This window comes from Gracilinanus agilis, chromosome 3 (assembly GCF_016433145.1).
Source record: "Gracilinanus agilis isolate LMUSP501 chromosome 3, AgileGrace, whole genome shotgun sequence".
NCBI lineage: Eukaryota > Metazoa > Chordata > Mammalia > Didelphimorphia > Didelphidae > Gracilinanus > Gracilinanus agilis.
The window spans coordinates 419,428,580-419,450,078 of NC_058132.1; the positions used below are offsets into that span (position 1 = coordinate 419,428,580).

At 35.4% G+C, this 21,499-nt stretch overlaps 1 protein-coding gene across 1 annotated transcript in view; it reads left to right on the plus strand.

The window, feature by feature from the left end:
* The window catches only part of TMPRSS15 (transmembrane serine protease 15), a 153,136-nt gene that overhangs the window by 120,468 nt on the left and 11,169 nt on the right, over positions 1-21,499 (plus strand). The window contains exons 18-23 of the mRNA XM_044666902.1: positions 3,679-3,789; positions 6,480-6,612; positions 10,017-10,112; positions 15,930-15,979; positions 16,127-16,298; positions 18,798-18,979. Of these exons, the coding sequence (XP_044522837.1) occupies positions 3,679-3,789; positions 6,480-6,612; positions 10,017-10,112; positions 15,930-15,979; positions 16,127-16,298; positions 18,798-18,979 (744 nt within the window). The remainder of the gene's footprint in view (positions 1-3,678; positions 3,790-6,479; positions 6,613-10,016; positions 10,113-15,929; positions 15,980-16,126; positions 16,299-18,797; positions 18,980-21,499) is intronic.

Genomic DNA, 21,499 nt, shown 5'->3' on the forward strand with positions numbered 1-21,499 from the left:
TTTCTCAAAGCAACTTACTATTAAAGAATTATCCCAGTTTCTGGCTTTCCTTCTAGTTTTGCTATATTTATTTCATCTGTGAAAATGTTTTAAAATTTCATGTAATTAAAACTATCCATTTTACTTCCCATGATCTTCTGTCAGTGCCAGCTTTTTATAATGATTACCACTTTGTAATAGAAGTTGAAATCTGGTACCAGCAGGCCACTTTCTTTCACATTTAAAAAAATTTATTCTCTTCATATTCTTGACCTTTTGTTCTTCCAGATGAATTTTGTTGTTATCTTTTTCTAGATCTACAAAACAATTCTTTGGCAGTTTGATTGGAATGGCATTTAATAAGTAAATAATGAAGGTATAATTATCATTTTTATATTGGTTCAATCTACCCATGAGCCATTAATATTTCTCCAGTTGTTTGGATCTGTATTTATTATGTGAAAAATGGTTTGTAATTGTGTTTCTTATATTTCCTGGGTTTGTCTTGGCAGGTAGCTTCTCAGGTATTTTATACAGACTGCAGTTATTTTAAATGAAATTTCCCTTTTTGTCTCTGTATAGATTTTTTGGCGATATATAGAAATGCTGATTTAGAAATGATTTATGAGAGATTATTTTATATCCCAAAACTCTGCTAAAGTTTTTCATTGATTCAACTAGTTTTTTAGTAGATTCTTGAAGTTTCTCTAAAGTCATATCATCTGTAAAGTGTGATAGTTTTGTTTTCTCATTGCCTATTCTTATTCCTTCAATTTCTTTTTCTTATGTTACTGCTATAGCTAGTATTTCTAGTACAATATTGTATAATAGTGGTGAAAATAGACATTCTGGCTTCATCTCTGATCTTAAGGGAAGGCTTCATGAATGTACTCCACAAATAGTTTATGGTGCCATAGATTTCTGCAAATGGAGAGAACAATTTCCTTCTCTTTTATCTATCTTTATCTCAGCAATCTCATCTTGGCCAGAATTAGGAAGACAGAAATGAGACCATATCTTTTTGAAAGCTTTCAAATTGTTTTCCTTCTTGATAGAAAAGTTCTCATTCTTTTCCTTATATTCTAGTGAAAGGATATTGTGAAGGAAACAGTTTAACAGAAGTGGCCAGGTACCTGAAATGAAAAAGTCATTTCTTCTGCCAAGGTCCTGGACTAAGATAGAATCTTGCTGTGAGGCAGCTAAAAGTTGTATCTGTTGTCATTTCTACCTTAGGGTTTTTATCTTTTTTTCTCTTTCTATCTTCTTATCTTCCTCATTAAAGACAAAAGTTAACAGCAAATTTCATAGAGGGGTTTTTCTTACCACTCAAGGGCAAGATTATGAAGAACAATGCTTTTGTCTCATAAAGGTATAAGATACTCATGAGTGGCCAGCATTCCCAAATCAGAAGTGTCTGCGGCTAGTAGTGGGATTAGATGGACAGTGTGACAAATAGCACCAGCACTCAGGCCCTAGAGAAACCTCAGCATGGGGTGGATTTTTCTTTACATTGTGACTCATAAAGACTTTTTTTTAAGTTTCATTGGTAAATTAATACTCTCCAAGGTCTATCCAAATGAACTCAATTGTTTCAGTAATTTTACTTCTATTTTACCCTTTAAAATGTATAAAGTTTCAGAAACAAAAGTACCAAATATTGGTCAGGGCTGTTCATTAAGAGTGTATATAGAGTGCTCAATAGGGTAAGTATATAGTGACATTTAGTTTGACAGAGCTCAACAAATACAGATTTAGAATCAGCCCTGCCTGGGATTTTTTTCCCCCATTAGTGAAACTGGACCTGAGAGGACACTGTTCTGGAACAGAAATTCTGGATCCCATATGAGGATGGACTCTTCATGGCAGAATTAAAGCTTATATCAGCTTAATAGCATTAATTTTTAGAGATCCCCTTGACTTTTTAAATTGTCAGCAGAACCAGCCTTTCTTTTCTCCCAAACTCACTTATAACCACTTATACTTTGATCATAGTTTCCTCTGCTTTTGCCAACCCAAGAATAGTTTTCCTAAGGTTTTCCTGGTATTGTACCTAGCACCAAACTAGATTAGAAATTTAACTGAAACTTTAGACTAGGAGTTTAATCAGAAGATTCAATGAACACAAATGACAGATAGATAAATCGAAAAGACAAATCTCTTGTTTATAAACCTGTAAGAGGTAAGGAGAAAGAGCACATAGTTTGAGGAGTGGGAGAGGTAAAACTCAGATATTCACCCAGAATTAAAGGAGGTCTTTCCATTAGAACATGAGGTTTCTTAGTCAATTCCTTGTTTTCAAAGCTGCCTGATTACATAAATGGTAATCAAATCTGTGAATGTAAATGGGGTGAACTCAGTCATAAAACAGGAGTGGACAGCTGAGTGGATTAAAGACCAGAATCTTATGATATGATGTTTACAAGAAACACATTTGAGGCAGGTAGACACACACACAGAGTAAAGGTAAGGGGATGGAGCAGAATCTATTGGGCTTCAACTGAGATTTTAAAAAAAAGCAGGAGTAGCAATCATAATTTCAGACAAAACTAAATCAAAGCTGCTTGATTTATTTATGCCTCAGTTCTGGACAACAGCTGATATTGAATAAATTTTTCAAATGTAAAAGATGGATAGACATTATAGAACAAAAAAACACAAAAATTGTTTCTGGATATCTCTCAATTTAGAGCTGAAAAGTCCTGGGCTGTTATTTTTATCAGTTCTCCAAGGTCTCTCTCTAGAAGGTTATTGGTTACTCATCAATACATGCTTGGAAATATCTTAGAGATGGGGATCTGCAGGATTTGGATTATCTAGTCCCATTCAAAGTTGCCAGAACTGTCACTAGCTAACAACCAGTAAACCAAAATGAGTCATTTTATTTTATTTATCAATTCATTCATTAATCAATTTTTACACACAATAATTGATGGAAAATGTTCACTTCAAAATTTAGCAAGCAATATTTATATGTTATATGAAACAAAGAAAAGAATCATTCAAAGAAAAAAAAGAGTACTTGTTAAAAAGAAAACATAGTCTTTTGCTTTAAGCAATAGATAAGAGTTATCTACTTACTATAGCTAAGTATAGTAGTTTCTCTAAGTCAAAGAGGACTGCTCATCAGGCCAAACAAGGGAGAATCCCTGAAATTCTCCAGGTTCTATAAACATCAACATTTAGCAACAAAGACTTTTTGTATAGTTGCAAGGAGAAGAAGAGATAATGAAGGTTTGGTTTTACAGTTTATAACAAAATGTATAGCAAAATGATTGATACCAAAAAATAGCCAGTTATATTCTTTCAGAAATTTACTTCATGGTGGGCAGCTGGGTGGCTCAGTGGATTGAGAGCCAGGTCTAGAGACGGGAGGTCCTAGGTTCAAATTTGGCCTCAGATGCTTCCCAGTTGTGTGACCCAGGGCAAATCACTTGACCCCCCCATTGCCTAGCCCTTACCATTCTTCTGCCTTGAAGCCATATTGGCTCCAACACAGAAGGTAAGGGGTTGTTTTAAAAAAAAAAAAAGAAATTTACTTCATGACTCTTTCAAATCATTATATTGGTTCAGTCCATATCCATCATTGATCCAAGACTGTCTTCTATAGCAAAGTTCTGATTTTAAAATTACAAAAGTATTTTTTTAATATTTTTCCTATATAGTTTTAAGATAAAATTATCAACTAATTTTTTCTCATAGAACCCTGTAAACAAAATGAATTTCAGTGTGTGAATGGAGACTGCATTCCATTGGTTAATCTTTGTGATAATTATCAACATTGCATTGATGGTTCAGATGAAACAAATTGTGGTATGTATTTTTATTTGGGTGAGGGGAAGGAAAGCATTTTATAAGAATCTGTAATTCTTATATATATATGTACATATATATATATATGTATAGCATACATATAAGCATATACATTATATAAATTGGTGATTCCCAAAGAGGGCACTACCACCCCCTTGTGGGTACTGCAGCGATCCAGGGTAGCGATGATGGCCACAGGTACATTTATCTTTCATATTAATTGCTATTACAATTTTTAAAAAATTAATTTCCAGGGGGCTAAGTAATATTTTTTTCTGGAAAGGGGGTGGTAGGCCAAAAAAATTTGGGAACTACTGATATAAATGTATAGCAAAAAAAAAAATATCTATAATAAGAGACAGCTACAGAATGGTGTTCTCTCCTTTCCGTTCATTGCCTTGTCATTTGATTCCTAGGGCTTCTTCAAGTTGTCCTTTTTATCTTTTGATTTTGAGGTAGAATATATGTATATAGATATAGATATAGATATAGAGATTTCTTATATGTATATATAACATGAGGTCTCTGAAACCCAGAGAAGTTAAATGATTTTGCCAGATTCTCACTGTTAGAGAAGTATTTATTAAGCATCTAATATGTGCCAAGCACTGTGCCTTATGAACTCTAGGGAAAGGGAAAGGGGTGAAAGCAGTCCCTGTCCTCAAGGAGCTTACGGTCTAATGGGAGAGACAACAAACAAATATGTATATACAGGATAAATAGGAAATAACAGAGGGAAACCATGATGATTAAGATGTGTTGGGAATCACTTCTTATTGAAGATAGCATTTTAATTGAGACATAAAGAAAGCCAAGAAAAGTAACAGACAGAGATGGGGAGGGAGAGCATTCCAAGCATGGAGGACAGCCAAAGAAAAAGCCCAGATCCAAGAGATAGAGTGTTTTGTTTATGGAACAGCAAGGAAGTTGATGTCACTGAATCTGAAAGCAGTTGTGAGGAGTGAGGTGTAAGAAGACTAGAAAAGTATGAGGGAACTAGGTTATGAAGGGCTTTGAATGTCATAAGGTTGTGTATTTGCACATAGAGACAACAGAGAACCCCTGGAGCTGGCTGAATAGAAGCATAACAGACCTGAATTTTAGGAAAGTCACTTTGGCAACTAAATAGAAGTTAGATGGGAGTGGGGAGGCCAGACTCTGCAGATTCTGCAGATCCAGACTCCATAGACAGTGGCAGTCCAGGTGTGAGCAGCAGCAGTGTCAGAGAAGAAAAGGGAAAAGGGAGAAAACTGAAAAATATTGCAAAGATGAAATCAGCAAGTCTTGGCAATAGATTGGATATGCAGGACAAAAGATAATAAAGAATCCAGGATGACTACTAGGTTGTGAGCTTGAAGGACTGAAAAGATGCTAGTACTTTGGACAGTAACAAGAGGGGAAAGATATCAAGTTATGTTTGGGATATACTTTTTAAGATATCTCCTAGACATTTAATTTGAGATGTCTGAAAAGTAGTTGGAAATGTGAGATTGGAGATCAAGAGAAAGGCTGTCAGATTTGAAAGTCACAACATAAAGATGATCATTACATCCATGGGAGCTCATGACATCAAGTGAAGCAAGAGAAGAGAGACAAGAGAGACCCCTGAGGGACACCTGCAGTTAGAAGGCATGGTGTTTGCACCAGGTGTTTAAGCTTGCAGACATGTAAAAGTTTCTCTCTCCCATGTGGCTCTCATTGTACCCTCAAGTCACTGCCCCTAGGCAACATAAGGAAAGAATTAACCATATATGGTTATGAGAAATGATATTAAATCTGGCAAATGAATTCTTTGAAGCAAGCATCCATCATGAAAACATGTTGTCACATATCTCCCAGCTTGTCCTTTTAAAAGTCCTTTTAAAGAAGGGAACTGCGCATATGGTAAATAGAAGCTGTTGCCATGATTGCCTTGCTGTTCTGGAATGTCCTCCACCTCCTCACTCTTCTCCTCAACTCTAGACATAGCCCCTAAAGGAATATTGCCACCGTGATGAAGCATTAGTTTCCAAACTGTAAGAATTACGAATCCCAGGGCTTTTTGTTGTCAGCCAGCCTCTTGCTAGAGTTTGTTATCTTAAATACAAGATAATTTGTTGAGGCAGAAAGCCTCAATTAAGAAAGGACCCAGAGAAGTTTAGGGTGAAGAGCAAAAGCCAGAGTTCCTGGGATTAAAGATAATCATTAAGGAAGGCTAAACTTTTGTGGAAATGCTTACAGATATCCCTGAATTTCAGTTTTGCCCCATTTAGAGATTAAGATTCTCTATGTGTCATTTAATAATGTTTGTTTATCAGTTTTATAGATACTTGTTTCAGATGACTTAGATATACTGACCTCGGGCACTATGAGTTTTCTCTGTCCCATTTCATTTTTAGAATTGTATCTAAATACATGTAAAACCCAGTGAAATTGTGCATTGGCCTGGGGGGGGGGTAAATGGGGTTTGGGCAGAGGGAAAGAACATGAAACATGTAACTATGGGAAAATACTCAAGATAAAAATAAAATTAAAAAATAGAATTATATCTAAAGAATTAAAGCCCCAGGTTTTTGTTTGCTACATCCAGCTCAATCACATGCTCAGTTCAAATAGCCAAGCAATAATTTATACATGCTTTTACCTGTCCTGCTTTTAGTATGGGGGACATTATTTACTGCCATTATGAGAGTGTGTCTATTTTTCTTTAGTTCAGCTATTCAATGGCACACTAAGTGTCAATGGCTTGGTACAGTTCAGGATTCAGAATGTATGGCATACAGCTTGTGCAGATAACTGGAATGACCAACTTTCAAATGATGTTTGCCACTTATTAGGATTAGGGTAAGTAAAATTATTTGCTGCTGTTACTGATAACCACATTTGGATTTGAGAAGTTTAAAATATTTGCCCTCACTATTTCTTTGGCTTATTAAGGATAAAATTAAGTATGTGAAAACTGTAACATACTACACAATATAAAATATGACTGTTACGATTGCCCTGAATTTAAGACATCAATGTTCAACTTGCAATCTGTCATCTAAATATTATACATGCATAATTTTCTTTTCTTCTTAATTTCTCAAAAATGTAAGTCCTTAACAAATTTTGTATCATGTACTCCTTTAATGGTTTGGGAAAGACTATGGATTCCTTTTGAGAATAATTTAAATGCATACAATAAAAATTAGGATTTCAAAAGGAAACTAATTGTATTGGAATATAGTTATCTAAATAGCAAAAACAATAATTATAGGGTCCAAGTTGAGAACCCCTGCTTTCTTAAAAGAAAGTGCCCTGGCATTTTCATTTTAGATATGCTATTAAATGATTTGCTATTTCCAAGTCTCAATTTGTGTGGTGGTAATTCAAGGGGTACTATGAAAGAAAACAATATCTTTATTCTTTCCTATTCCTATTCTATCTATCCTATTTCTTTCTTTTATCAGTGCAATATTACTGTCCTCCTAGGAACAAGTCTATTCTTGGCCTTTCCTTTTGGGTTCTTAATCTTTTAACTAGGAACGGTAAACCGTATTAGGATAAAATCACAGCCTGTATCTTCATCCAAGAATTGAAATTCTTCCTTTCTTTGAATGTCAGTGTGAATATAACTGTAATATCCAGGTAAATGGACAGAATTCTTATTTAAACCTGTCTGCTTCTAGACGTTTGAGACTTGTCACTCTTTTAAAGTACATATTTTCTTCCTGGCTTTTACTATGACAGAAAATTAAACTACAAATCTTTACAGAAAGATCTACTAGCAGGAAACTTGACATTTAAAATAACTACTGTGTGTTCAAGACACTCTCCTAGGTTGTGGATCAAGAAAGACTGTGTAAGAAATAAAGAAATCTCTGGGCCATAATTCTGAGGTAAAAAAATTGACTTCTTTGTGTATGGTCCATCACCTTCCCAGTCTGGATGAAAAGACTTCCTGTGGATATTCACAGTTGTTTTTGTAAGATTTTGACAGTTGGTACAAATCCTTGATTAACAAAATCCACATACTCAAAATATATTAGCTAATAGTTGATAAATTCTAGTACAAGGTCATAATACTTTAGGGAAAGACATTGATATTATAACAGACAATAACACACAAGAAGGAACTTAAAGACATAAAAAGTTGTTTCTCTGAGTCATAAAATCTGAGGACCCTATTAATGACATACATTCCTAAAAAAGCAAACACTAATCCTACTTTTACAATTGGCTTTATGATTACTTCTGTTATCTTCATTCAGAATCAGAAGATAGTAAAGAAAGGTGTGTACTTCACATAAGAAGTTTTACAACAGAAGTTAAGCTAATAACCTACCTTATTCCTTATCTATCACTGTTAAATTAACATCCGGGACTAGCATTTCTAACTTTCTAGTTACATATACTACTTAAAGGATTATATAAAATGAATTAGTTTTATATTAAATAACATAAAAAGAAACAAAATAAATCCAAGTTAAACTCTTCACCTGGAATGTACTCCTTGCCTTTCAAAAATCTCTAGGTTTTTTCAAAGCTTGACTCAAGCATACCTTTAAAATACTTTCTCAAATCCTTCTTTCCCCACGCCTGAAAATTACTTGTATTTGTTTCATATCTACTTATATTCATAATTATTGTCTCCTAACATAAAATGTAAGTTCCTTTAGGGTTGAAACTTTCATTTTTGTCTTCATATTCTCAATGACTAGCATAGAGCCTGACATATAGTAAGTACTTAATAAATGCTTACTTGTTTGATTATTCAGAAATAAAAATTGATTTGAATCCAGTTAGATCTTTTTTTAAAAAGTCAAGTTATAGTACTTATAATTACTTCAATCAAATCACTTCTCCGCCCTATACATTTTACATAAAAATGAGAAGATATCTTCCTCTGAGGGGGAATGGAAGAGCTCTCAACAGAGCTCCACAATATGGCTCTACCAAAAGGTGTCAGTTAGCTAATGCCAGGGTATGGGACAATGATCTTGCCTTTACATAATTATAATTAAATTAATCAGTCTGGAGATAGCATATTAGAGATTAAGAACATAGAAACTAAATCTTAAGTAAAGGCAGTGAGGAGGAATTAGGGTCCTGTTGCCAGATGGGAAGAAGTGCCTACCAGAAGCAGCAAAGCACTCTGAGGAAGAGAAAGCATGTCATAGTAGGTCAAAACACCTCAACCATTACCCTCCCTCAGCAACCAATGGAGAAAGCTCAGGAAAATGAATTCATTTTCCCTGGGAACAGTAGCAGCCCCCTAATCCAAGGGCACTACTACCAGGTCAGCACCCACAGCCAACATCAAAGGAATTAACTCTTGCAAGTTGGAAATCTGGAAATAGCTTCTATAGACCACTGCTACTGAAACACTCAGAAATGAAACAATCAAAATTTGGTTTTCATGATATTAGACTTGTCATTACACCATAAAGGTGATCAATGTAGAACTGCCAACATATCCATCAGTGTTAAGGACTACATGCACAGACCATTAGTACACTGAAAAACTCAGACCCTTTCTATAGATTTCAACTCTAAAAGTAGCTGAATATTTCAAGATCTTTTGTGTATTCTCATCTGTGTGAACAGTCCAACTTCTCCATTCTCCATCATTATAAAACCATGTAATGAATTATTGTGGCAAAAGACAAGAAAAGAAAGGAAAGAAAAAAAGGAGAGAAGAGAAAAAGAAGTAAAAAGAAGAAAAGGAAAAGAACCATTTTTTAGGATTCATACTGTTGGTGAGAGAGTTCTCTGAAGTCCTTTAGCTATGCTATCACACAATTCATTACTACACTAAATATATATTCAAAAATATTTTTTGTAGTAGGAACTGGCATAGTCTTTGAAAACCTAGGGTCAACTCCATGTTCTGATGAGTTATTGGAATAGATTTTATTCAAGAAATTAAAAAATAGTGTGTAAAATATTAAATACTTTCTCTTGGATGAAAAATCATTTTTATTATCAAAGCTTTCTTTTTTATTTTTTTATCTTTACTTTCCAACTTGGAATTGATGCTAGGGTTGATTCCAAGGCAGAAGATTGATAAGGGCCAGATGACTGGAGTTAAGTGACTTGCTCAGAGTCACACATATAAAAAGTGTCTGAGGCCAGATTTAAACCCAGGTCCTTCTAGCTCTAAGCGAGCACTCTATTCATTGAGCCAGAGGTACTTCTTGGTCAATGTTCATTCACCATTCGAGGAAATTAATTTATGAACAGATTATGCATTTTGCTTTTTACAGGAATGTGAATACATCATCACAATTTTTTTCATCTGGTGGTGGACCATTTGTCAAATTAAGTATCAGTTCTAATGGCAGTGTAATCATGATGCCCAGGTAAGTTATAGAAATGTGTTCATTACCTCAAATTGAGATACAAATTTGTCCTAAATGAAGATAATGAGATCTGGGATAAATAGAGCAGAATTTATTAAGAATAAGTAGTTAAATATCATTAAAAGAATGAATAAAACATTTCATTAATGTGTGTACTCATTCCAGTGCTATCTAACCATCCACACTTTCTTATACTTTGTGAATTGGGACTATGTCCTTATATAAATACATCAATACAAATATATATATATACATATATATATATATATATTAGAGCTTTCTCTATATATTTTTATATTTCATGAGTATCAGTGTGTAGCATTTGGGGTTGTATGTCTGTTATCCCTGACTCCTGCTCCATATCTATTCTATCACCTTTTCTAACTATATATTTTCTAATGATAAAAAATCATTGCTGGTAATATATTTCTGTCTACTTATACTAAGAGAACACTAGTATTAAAAAGCTATCCTTGTACCAAGGAGAAGTTTGGATTGTGAAAAAAGCTGCATAATTTCTCAAATGCAATCCAATCTACTCTTTCCTCATCCAATCTACTCTTTCCTCATCCATGGTTGGAGATTGGTTGGTTTCGGATCAGGATCACTGAGGTTCAGAAAGATGCTACTGCAAAATGAGATCCTAATGACCAACTACCTGGAGTAGTAGAGTGTAGGAATCCTTATAAGCAGTTGGGCAATTTTCTAAGTGGTAGATGGGAGAGGAATAGGGCTTAGAGGGATATTGTTGAAATGCTCATTTCTTTCTTGAGTTCATTGTAGGGTCCCTATTAGTGGGTGAGTATGACTCAGTTCTACTGAGAAGGTTTCTTGGATTAGTTCTCCCCTGGGATGAGCAGGATTTTAAGCTGCTCTGAAAGGACTGAAGTCTTCCTGGGCATAATTTGAGGTGGTAAGAATAACTGCTAGTAAGAATAACTACTGTATGTGGTATCAAGTCTGCATCAGTGGGGTGGGCAAGCCTCCCAATTGTTGTGTCAAGGTCAGAGTATTGCTGTCAGCAAGTGAACAGGTTTCCAAGTGGCTCAGGCAAGATGCAAGGGTCTGTCACAGAGGGTGAATGATACTCCCAGAGGCTATACACTGTCCCCACTCCTTACAACTCTCCCATCTCAGGTGAAAGTAAGCTAGGTGCAGCTGTAGAGCCCTTCACCCCAACCCCCTGGGAGTAAAGGTGGTAGAACCCAGCTACTGTGGCCATAATTCAGAGTCTGTCAGTCAACAAGCATTTAAATGCTCTTTATGTGCTAGATACTGTGCTAATTGCTGGAAATTCAGAAAGAGGCAAAGGAGTTCCTCTAATCAGGATTTGTACCCATAGTCTAATGGATGAGGCAACATGAAAAAAAAAACATTTGCAATCAAATTATACAATAAACAGAATGTCATCTATTATCTGAGAGAGAAGACATTAGAATTAAGGAATGACTTGAAGGAATCCAAGAGATATAAATGTGAAGAGACAGAATTCCAGTCATGGAGTAAATGCCTAGAGCCTGAAGATGATATCTAACGAAAAGACCAGCAAGAAGGCCAGTGTCACTGGACCACTGAGTACTAGAAGAGTGTAAAGTGAAAGAAGTCTGGAAAGGTAGGAGGGAGATAGGTGGTGAAGGAATTTGAAATGCCAAACAGGCATTTTATCTTTGCTCCTGGAAGTGATAGGGAGCCACTGGTTAGTTGAGTAGGGGGACATGACATGCACAGACTCATATTTTAGGAAAATCAATTTGACAGCTGAGTGGAAAATGGAATGAAGTGGGATGAAACTTAAGGCAGGGAGATCAATTGGCAAATTATTACCAAAGCCCAAATGTGAAGTGATGAAGTCCTTAGTCAGGGTGGCAGAATGTCAAAGGAGAAATTCTAAGACAAAAGACCTTTTTTTGGCCAGGATATCCAGGGTCTTCCTCTCTCAGCCACCCTTGCAGGGAAGAGGGTACAAATTTTCAAGTTAAAGCCAAGAGTACATCCAAATCTAAAATCAGATGATGGTAGTGATGTTCTTAATTTAGGATGGATGAGACTCCAAATGACTACAAGTTATCCTTCGGCTCTCTAATAATAAGCTTTTCCTGCCTCCAAAGTTTGGGGCCTCCTGAGGGCCATACTGCAGAAGCATCATATGTCTGGGAAAACTTTGGTATCTGGTAATCTTTTATACCTTAAATCATTACTTTTTCCCAACTCTATGTGAAAATTTTACCTCTTTGGAGCTCCTTTTAGGTTTTAAGCTATCACCATTCCTCTTAACTGTCTGAATTTTCCTCAAGTTCAGACTCAACAGCAGGAAAAGGAACACAGTTTTTCTTTGCAGCTATCATTCTCTTAATCATTAAAAATCACTCCTAGGTGATTTTGAAAGGTGGTTACTGTAGATGAACATAAAATTGGAAGTGTTTGGTAAGAGAGGTACAGGATCAGATTTTAAAAAGATAATAGGTCACAGTTTAAATGGTTCTTTCTTACAGTTTAATCCAAACACTCATTACCTTAAACTCCCTGATGCAGATTATCTTTTTCTTAGTCTTGGTTTTCATGTTAAACTAGTTCACTACCAACACAATGGAAATGGCTATTTAGGTCCACCATTTGCAATTTTGTAAAATATACTTCTCTGCTCCAAAATATGGCAGATGAGAAGCTGGTGCCTAGGCAGAGACTTTCATAATGCAGTTCTCCAGTTCTCTAATCCCTAACTTCAGTCGATGAATAAATCACCTCTTCTACTTATACAGTTTTGTCCTTAATTCTCATGATCTGGGTCAGTGAAAGCAAATTTTCTCCTCTCAGACTTACTAGCTCATAAAACTATGTTCCAAGGTGAGTTTCCCATTTTCTGCAGAATTGACACCCAAAGGATCTAATAACTATTCAAATTACTCTTGTTAGATCTAGTCACTTTTCCAACTCAGAGTAATGAGTCATTGGCCCTGCTTGATGGTCTCAACCAACCCATTGTCAAATATTTATTAATCTCATACTATATGCTAAGAGCTATACCATGGAATTCAATAAATACAGTAATAAAAATATATTAACAGTATAAATCTAATCCTCAACCAGCTGGTAGATCTGCTCATTTTACCACTCTAGGTCTCTGCTTTAAAGACTTTTCTACAGAAATACATATATACACACAAACTTAAATCACTGAAACTGTCTTCGCCTCTACAATTCCCCAGAGTGTGCTACTTCAGCCTAATGCAGATAATGGATGCCTGTGATAACTCTTTGTCTCCCTCCACTACACTTTGGCTTCTGACTTTGGACCTTGGGACTTCCTGGAGAGCCCTGAATTAAGCTTCCCCACCTGTCCCTTTTGCCTTTGCTCCTTCATCACCGCCCCCTCCAGCTCTCCTGACTGTGCCCTCCTTTCTGAGTCTTCCCAGGATGCACTATATCAGCCTTGATCCAAACTTCACTCTTCTGGCCTTAAGCATTTGTCTTTTGTCTCTACAAAGTGCTTTATAAGTGTTCCAGAAGATTTTCTCATGCCAGCTTCTCAATGAATTGCAGGTCCTTACTTTGTGTCTGGTCTTCCCCCACCCTTCTTCCTCAATGAGTTTAGCATCTGGCTCAGTCTTTCCTTTCTCCTCAAATCCTGCCCCTATATTAGTAAGCTCAAGATACATACGTATATTCCATCAATAATTCTAACTTCCCATTTCCACAGTTTATTCATTTCCAGTTACCTACTTTTCCACTCTTTCTCAACCACACACAGTTGGGCCCTTGATCTTGTCATCACCCACAAATGTTCTGCTTCCATCTTCATGAACTCTGAAAATCATTTATCTGATTATAATCTTTTATCATTCCATCTTTCCCTCTGTCTTTCAAATCGCAACCTTGTTCTTCATACTCACTATGACCTCCAGTGACTACTGTGCACATCATTTCTTTCTTCGATCATCACCTTTGCACTAGCTACACTCTCCTTTTTCCATCTTGATCCTTTAGTAAACCAATTCAACTGCCTTCTTCTCTTGAGTCTCTCAATGACTTGTTCTACAAAGGATCATGCCCTGCCAACTCTCAACCTTGAATTTTCCCATCATCTGCTACCTTTGATCCTGTTCTTATAATACTGAACAGAGTTAGAGGAAAAACATGAAACTATACTAAGTCCACTAGAGATTTATGTAATATAAATTTTATTGGGCTGTTACCAAGGCAATTATTTTATACCTTAATAATGAATTCATCATCCCATTCAACCCAACAGCTATTCCAAATCTTTTCTTTCCTTATTTCAGAGTAAAAGAAATTCTTGCCTGGTTATTCCTCTATAGGCTTCAGAGATACACTACTCCTTCTTTCTGAACCTGTCTCTTAGCACATAGCTTGGGTGCTCCTTACTCAGGAACACCACCTAGAGGCAGAATTCAAAGAGGTGACCTGTGGCCATCCCACAGACACCCCCTTGTCATTCCACCCTGGATCAATGACCTGGAACTGGCAACAAAGCTGTCGTTTGGTACTTTTATAGTCAGGGTACCAAAGGATAGATCTGAGGGCACTTTGATATGGGTTATGGACCACTTCCTGCACCCAGGCTCAGACTCTCTCTCAGTATCCTGGAATACTTCTCACAGATGCTTCTGGCTAGACCTCACCCCCAGTGTCTACAGACTACTCTGTCTCTCTATGTATACATGAACTAGAATAATGACTCGCTGTGGCTTTGTCTTGGATTTCCCATCAGGATTAGATCTAGTGCACTTTCTAGATCTACACTGAGAAGTTTGTGGGGGTTAAGGAGTGGTGGAAGTCCACTATACTGCTTCTTTCTACTCCTCTATTTTGACTGTTTCCTACTCTAAAACTTTTCATCCCTCCTCACACTTCCCATGGCACCCCATCCCTCCAGAATAACCCCTTATCTTTATTATCCCAGATCACTCAGATGCCTCCTCACCCCATATCTGTCTCCTTACTTCACGCTCATGTGATCCCATTCCTTCCTATCTTCTCATCAGATTGCCCCATCTGCCTAATCTTTATTCTCTCACTAATCTTCAATCTCTCTCCATCTATAAATATTTTCCTAGCCTACACACAACACCCATATGCTGAAAAAAACCCTAAACCTTACTTGATCATCCTATCCTGATTGCTGTCATCCTTTAACTCTCCTCTCTTTCATGGCTAACCTCTTTAAGAAAGTCATTTACAACTGGTTCTTCTACTTCTTTTCCTCTCATTCTTTTCTTAGTTCTCTGAAGTCTGGCTCTTGACCTAATTATTCAATTGATGCCTATTCTCTCCAAAGTTACTAGTGACCTCTTAATATCTAAATCTACTGGCTTTTTATCAATTTTTATCCTATTTACTTCTCTGCAGATTTTGATACTGTTGATTACCCTCTTATTGATGGGTGGAGGGAATTTATGTCTTTTCCAAAGAATTGACAGCTCAGGAATTTCCATGGCTAGGGAACAAGTTTTATTGAGAGAGGGAGGAAGGTGATGGAATGGCCCTAATGATGGAGAGACTTTGGTGATGAAAAAGACTTGGTGATGGAAAGACATGGTGATGGAAAGGTTTGGTGGTAGAAAAATATGGTGATGCAAAGGCCCTAGTATCTTGATCAGTTGTTTTGACTTTCAAGAATATTTTTATAGAATAAATGAGTTTGATCATGTCGGTTTTATTGCATTGTGGAAGCATTTACAAAATGTAATCATTTCTATAAGAAAAAAGATTAAGATGAATGTGTTTTACTTTTAAAACTTGTATGCATCTACGCCTAGTTCAAAATTTTGAAATGTAATAACTATTCTTCTGTTACAGTGAAAAATGTTTTAATGATTCACTGATTCACTTATACTGCAATCATAAACGTAAGTAATTAATTCAGGTTTTTCTCAAAGCTTTAATTCAGTTTATATCATCTACCAGAATATTCTAATAATTAAATATTTATTAAAAGAAACTCAAGAAATTGCACTATATTGCCTGTTTCTTTTATCCTATTTTATTTTTAATAGCTTGCGGGAAACAAATAGCTCAAGAAACCAACCCAAAAATTGTTGGTGGAAATAATGCCAAGGAAGGGGCATGGCCCTGGATGGTTTCTCTGTTTTTCAATGGGCGCCATATCTGTGGTGCTTCTCTTATTAGCAATGAATGGCTAGTATCAGCAGCACATTGTGTATATGGGTAAGTTTGAGATTTACATATCTATATGTACATATTGTGACTATGTAAAAGTCATATAGTAGACACTGAAAACATTGATAATGAAAACATACAAAATGATCTAATAGAAATGACATATTTTAGTATGATATTTTCTGGCAAACTGCCATCAATGAAAAATTATATGTGTGTATGTATACTTTGCATATAATAGTAAATTTTTAAATCATGAAAATAGTTTCATCTATAACATGGATAGATAAATTTGAAGAGTATTTTCCATATTTAGACAACAAAGCAGTCAAAGTTTGGTATTCTTTTAAAAGGTGACATTAAGCTATTAGAATTTTGCAAGATAAATACTCATGGCTGTGACTAGATGAAATATCCCCATGCATGTTTTAGTTGTCTTGGTTGCCATCCAACTAGGTTGAAACTCTTCACCATTTCCACAAATCATTTATTCTTCCTAATTTATGAATCATAGAATTTGATAGTTGAATGGAACCTCAGTATTCATCTTCTACATCCAGTTGATGAAAGAACTATCATTATAAAGAGGTCGTCTATGTCTGCTTGACAACCCCCAAGAAGTGGGAAACCCATAGTCATTTCACATTTTGATAGTTCTGATTGTAAGGAAATATTTCCTGATATTAAGCCTAAATATCTTCTTTGCATACTGCTTCTGATTTTGCCCTCTGGGGCCAAACAGAACAAATCCTTCTCCATGTAATAGCCCTTTAATACTTGAATACAGCTATCATCTCTACTCTCCTCCCTCATTCTTTTTCCTTGAGTAAATGCTGAATTCCTTCAATCTATCTCTTGAACTCAAGTCCCTTCATCATTCTGGTTGCCTCTTCTGGCTATTCTCCATTTTATCAAGGCTTTTCTTAAACTGTGGCACCCAGAGTTGAACACAATACCCTAAAAGTTGTCTGACAAGGGAAAAATACAGTGGAATTATCACATTCTTATTTCTATAAACTATTCCCTTCCCATTGCACTTCATGATTGTGTTAAGTTTTTCAAATTGCTAGTTCATATTGAGTTTGTAGTCAACTAACATCCCCATATCTCTTTCAGAACAACTTCTGTATATTTATTCTTCCCCCATCTTATATCTGTAGAATTGATTTTTTTGAACTAATCTTCAAGATTTTTTTAAATTCAATGTCATATTGTTAGTTTTAATTTAAAGCTCTGTCCTGTCAAAATACTTTTGGGTTCTATCAACCAGTGTGTTAGCTATTACTTCCATCTTTGTGTCTTCAATATATTTCATGAGCAGACTATGTATACCATTATCCAAGTCACTGATAAAACAGTACAGAGGCAAGTACATATTCCTGGGGTACTCCATTAAAGGACTCCTACCTATCAATAACAACTCTTTCAGTTCAACCATCCAACTAATTCTGAATCCATTGTATTATATTATTATCAAGTCTATGGCTCTCAGTCTTCTGCATGAGAATAATATGAGATATTTCGTTTTTTAAAAACTTTTAAATCTAAGTAAACTGTATTTACACTTTTCTCATCTTCCACTTCTATAATCATATTAAAAAATGAAGTTAGTTTAATACGGCATGACTTGTTCTTGGTGAAGCCATGCTTGTTCTTTCTAATACCTGCTTCCTTTTCTAGAAGTTTACCAACCATGACTTTAATGATCCTTTCTAGAGTTTCCCCAAGAATCAAACTGAAGCTCACTATTCTTTACTTTCCAGACTGTTCCCTCTTTTTTTCCCCCTTCTAAGTCAGGGCAACATTTGCTCTTCAATAATTTTTTTGATATTTCTAACAACTATGGTCTTTCAAAGATCACCATTGTCATGGTTCAACAATCATATCTGGCAGTTCTTTCAGAACCTAAAATGACTTGAATTCATTAAAGACGCTTTTAGCTCCTTACTTAATCTTGGATATTAACTCCAAACAGAATACAGAATAAAATAGGAATTGAGTAGTTGTGCTTTCCTTCTTTGTCAATTATCATCGACTCATCTATTCCAATGGGTCCTTGTGTTTTGGGGCATATGATGTAAATAACACTATGTTGGCTTAATTCTAAAAGCCCACTGTTGATTCTTTGGCATGAAATTATTAATGAACAATACCATTAGGAATTCTTAAGCATATTCAAGGTGTAATATGCTAGACTATTCACAAATTATTAATATCATGCAATTATAAATACCAGAACTCCCCAAACTTGCCATCAAGGATTTACAAATACCTCATTTTTCTTGTGATCCCTACCTGGTTCTTTTCAACTAATTGCTGTTGCTGCCATCTCCAAATACTTTGAACCTGGGGCTCACACTCCTTGTTGAAAGAAGTGACAGCATATAATAATGGGGACATTCAGAAGCTAGAAGGTAATTAAGAGAACCAAATTAATTTTTAAAATATTGATAAATGGAGATCTTTGGACAGCAGTGTAAAGAGATGCCTGAAGCACTATGGACTATAATTGAACTTTTTTTGTTTTTTTCTTATTTTACCTTCTAGGAGGAATTTAATAACATCTCAGTGGAAAGCCATCCTAGGCCTTCACAGTACATTGAATCTGACAAATTCTCAAACAGTAATTCAGCTGATTGATCAAATTATCATAAATCCACATTACAATAAGCGAACAAAGGACAGTGACATTGCTCTGATGCATCTTCAATTCAAAGTGAATTACACAGGTAAAAGGAAATAAATCATTATTTATGATCATGTAAGCCATTATGCAAATCTAATCTATTTGAATTAATTTACACAATTTATCAAAATTAATTAATTTTATTTTCAAAAATATGGAAATTAATCTTAGACATTTTATGTCAAATATAACTAGTTAAAAATAATAATATGACTAGTTTGATGAAGGTACCTGATACTAATTTTCCAAAAAGTGACCAAGTAGAGCTAAATGTATTGAGCTTTCTATAGAAGTGAAATCAAGTAAACAAAACACTACAAAGGAAGGAATAAAATCATCTTACATGATTTACCTATCTCTAGCTATATTAGAACCTTTACAAAAGTTAATATGTAGAAATCCTGGATCTATATGTTAATTCCGAATAGCAAAAGCACAAATTGTAACTATGTAATTGGCAAAAAGGACTAGAGTATTTTCATGCTGTGGTGACTTTTCAGAATATGTAGAATTCAATATTTAATTTTAAATAAGCTTACTTCATGTTGACTGAGGGTAGCAATGTGATATAAGAGAAAGAGCATTGAACTTGGAGTTAGGAAACCTTGATTATTTGATATCACAAAGCCTCAGTTTTCTCATCTGCAAAATGGAAATAACAGCTTGACTACCTAACTTATAGTGTTAATGATGTATGGGAAACATTTTAAATATACAATTTATCCTATATAAGCTATTGGTTTAAATTAGAAGATGTTCCATAAAATTCCAGATTCCTCATATGAGTATTAGGGAATCACCTGGAAATAATAAGAGTGATGTTAAGATCAGTTAATATGAGTTAATAATTTTAAAAAGAACATCTAAAAAAATCTTAGAACTATGATAGATTTTACTTGTTTTTTCACATTCTAATTTTGATTTTACTTGATTAAAAAAAGCATTGTTCTCATTTTATAGGAAAATAAAAGGGTGTCTATAGATATTTAGAAGGGTTTGCTCAAATGACACATGTAAAACCCAGTGGAACTGCTCCTGTGAGGGTTTGAAAGGAGGGTAGTTCAGAGTGTTAGTTTAAACTTGATATTTTAAATAATCAAATAGGGCTTACCCTTGCAACAATTTACCAATTGAATCATTGTATCCAACTTTCCTAACCCCATTGATTACAAAACCACCTGAGAGTTAAGGCAGGTCCTTTCTCAGTCTCACATTCCTGCCTCTCTTCCCCCACCTGAAGTTTCTCTAAGCGGCTGTTAGGGCTACCTTGTATCCTCTACCCTGCCAATCTATCCTAGAAGACAATAAACCCCATTTGTATTTAATGAAGACCTTGTGGCTACTTCATTAGTTGATTAATAAGAGAGGGAGAAGAGAGAGAGGAATAACATACTTTCTGGAGTTTGAGGGAAGCTGAGGGCATCCATTTTGGGAGGAAGTGTAACTTCAATACTTCCTTTCTAGTCCCTTCCTGTGAAACTGACTAAAGCCTCAAGTCAATTTCAAGCTGGCCGTGGCTGGCTCTAACCTTGCTCTGTAAAAGTGTCCTTTATTTGAAGGGCTCAGTCTGTTTCCCTTCATTGTTTTGTCTCTAACCTGGGTCCCAGTCAGTATTTCCCTGCTGCTGTTACCTGCTTTAGATTAACTCATCCTCTCCCTTGTAATCCTTGTTACCTCAGTGTTATACTCCCTAAACTCAGACATTCCCTTATTTCTTCTACCACCTCAACTACCAACTTTCATCATTGTACCTTGCTCATCCACCATATTGCCTTAATTTCCCTACTACCCAGTCTATTCCCTTGATTACCTCCAGCCTTGGGTCCCTTGCCTTGCCTTATTCCCTATTCCTACCAGCTATTACCCCTAGCTTCAGTCTCATATTACATCCTACAGATTCCCTTATTACATCCTAAAAATCCCCTTATAACATCCAATCTTTAAACAAGTTCTTTTTATGTCTAACTCCACATTTCTTCAAACATTCTCATTCTCTATACTGATAATGCTATTTTCACCTCTCCCTTGTAATAGTCTCCTAACTGGTCCTTCAATCGTTAGTCTTTACCTTTTCAAATGGAATTATGAATAGCTTTAATTAATCTTCCTAAAGCACAGGACTGATCATATTCCTTCTTCAAAAATCATCAGAGGCTCCTGATAAGACAAAATAAAAATTATTTAATTTGGCATTTAAGATTTTCTACAAAAGTGGTATCAAATTAAAAAAAAAAAAACAGGGCCACTAATCTACAGATCTTTATGTAAGGATCCCTGTGGCTGCATACTGACTTAGTTTTAACATGTAATTTTAACTATCTTGTATTTTATTTATTTATTTATTCCAAATTTTACAAAACTGAATGGAAAAAAGCATTTGGATATACAAAGAAAAAAGAAGGGAAATCATAAATCTCTAATAAGTTTAGCTTACTTTTCTTCATATCTACATAATAAACCCTATCCACTAGTGTCATACCCCCTCCCACACCTCCCTGCATCTCAAAAGGTATCCTTGAGGTGGCCAGCATATACATATAAATTAAGTCTTTCATATCTCACT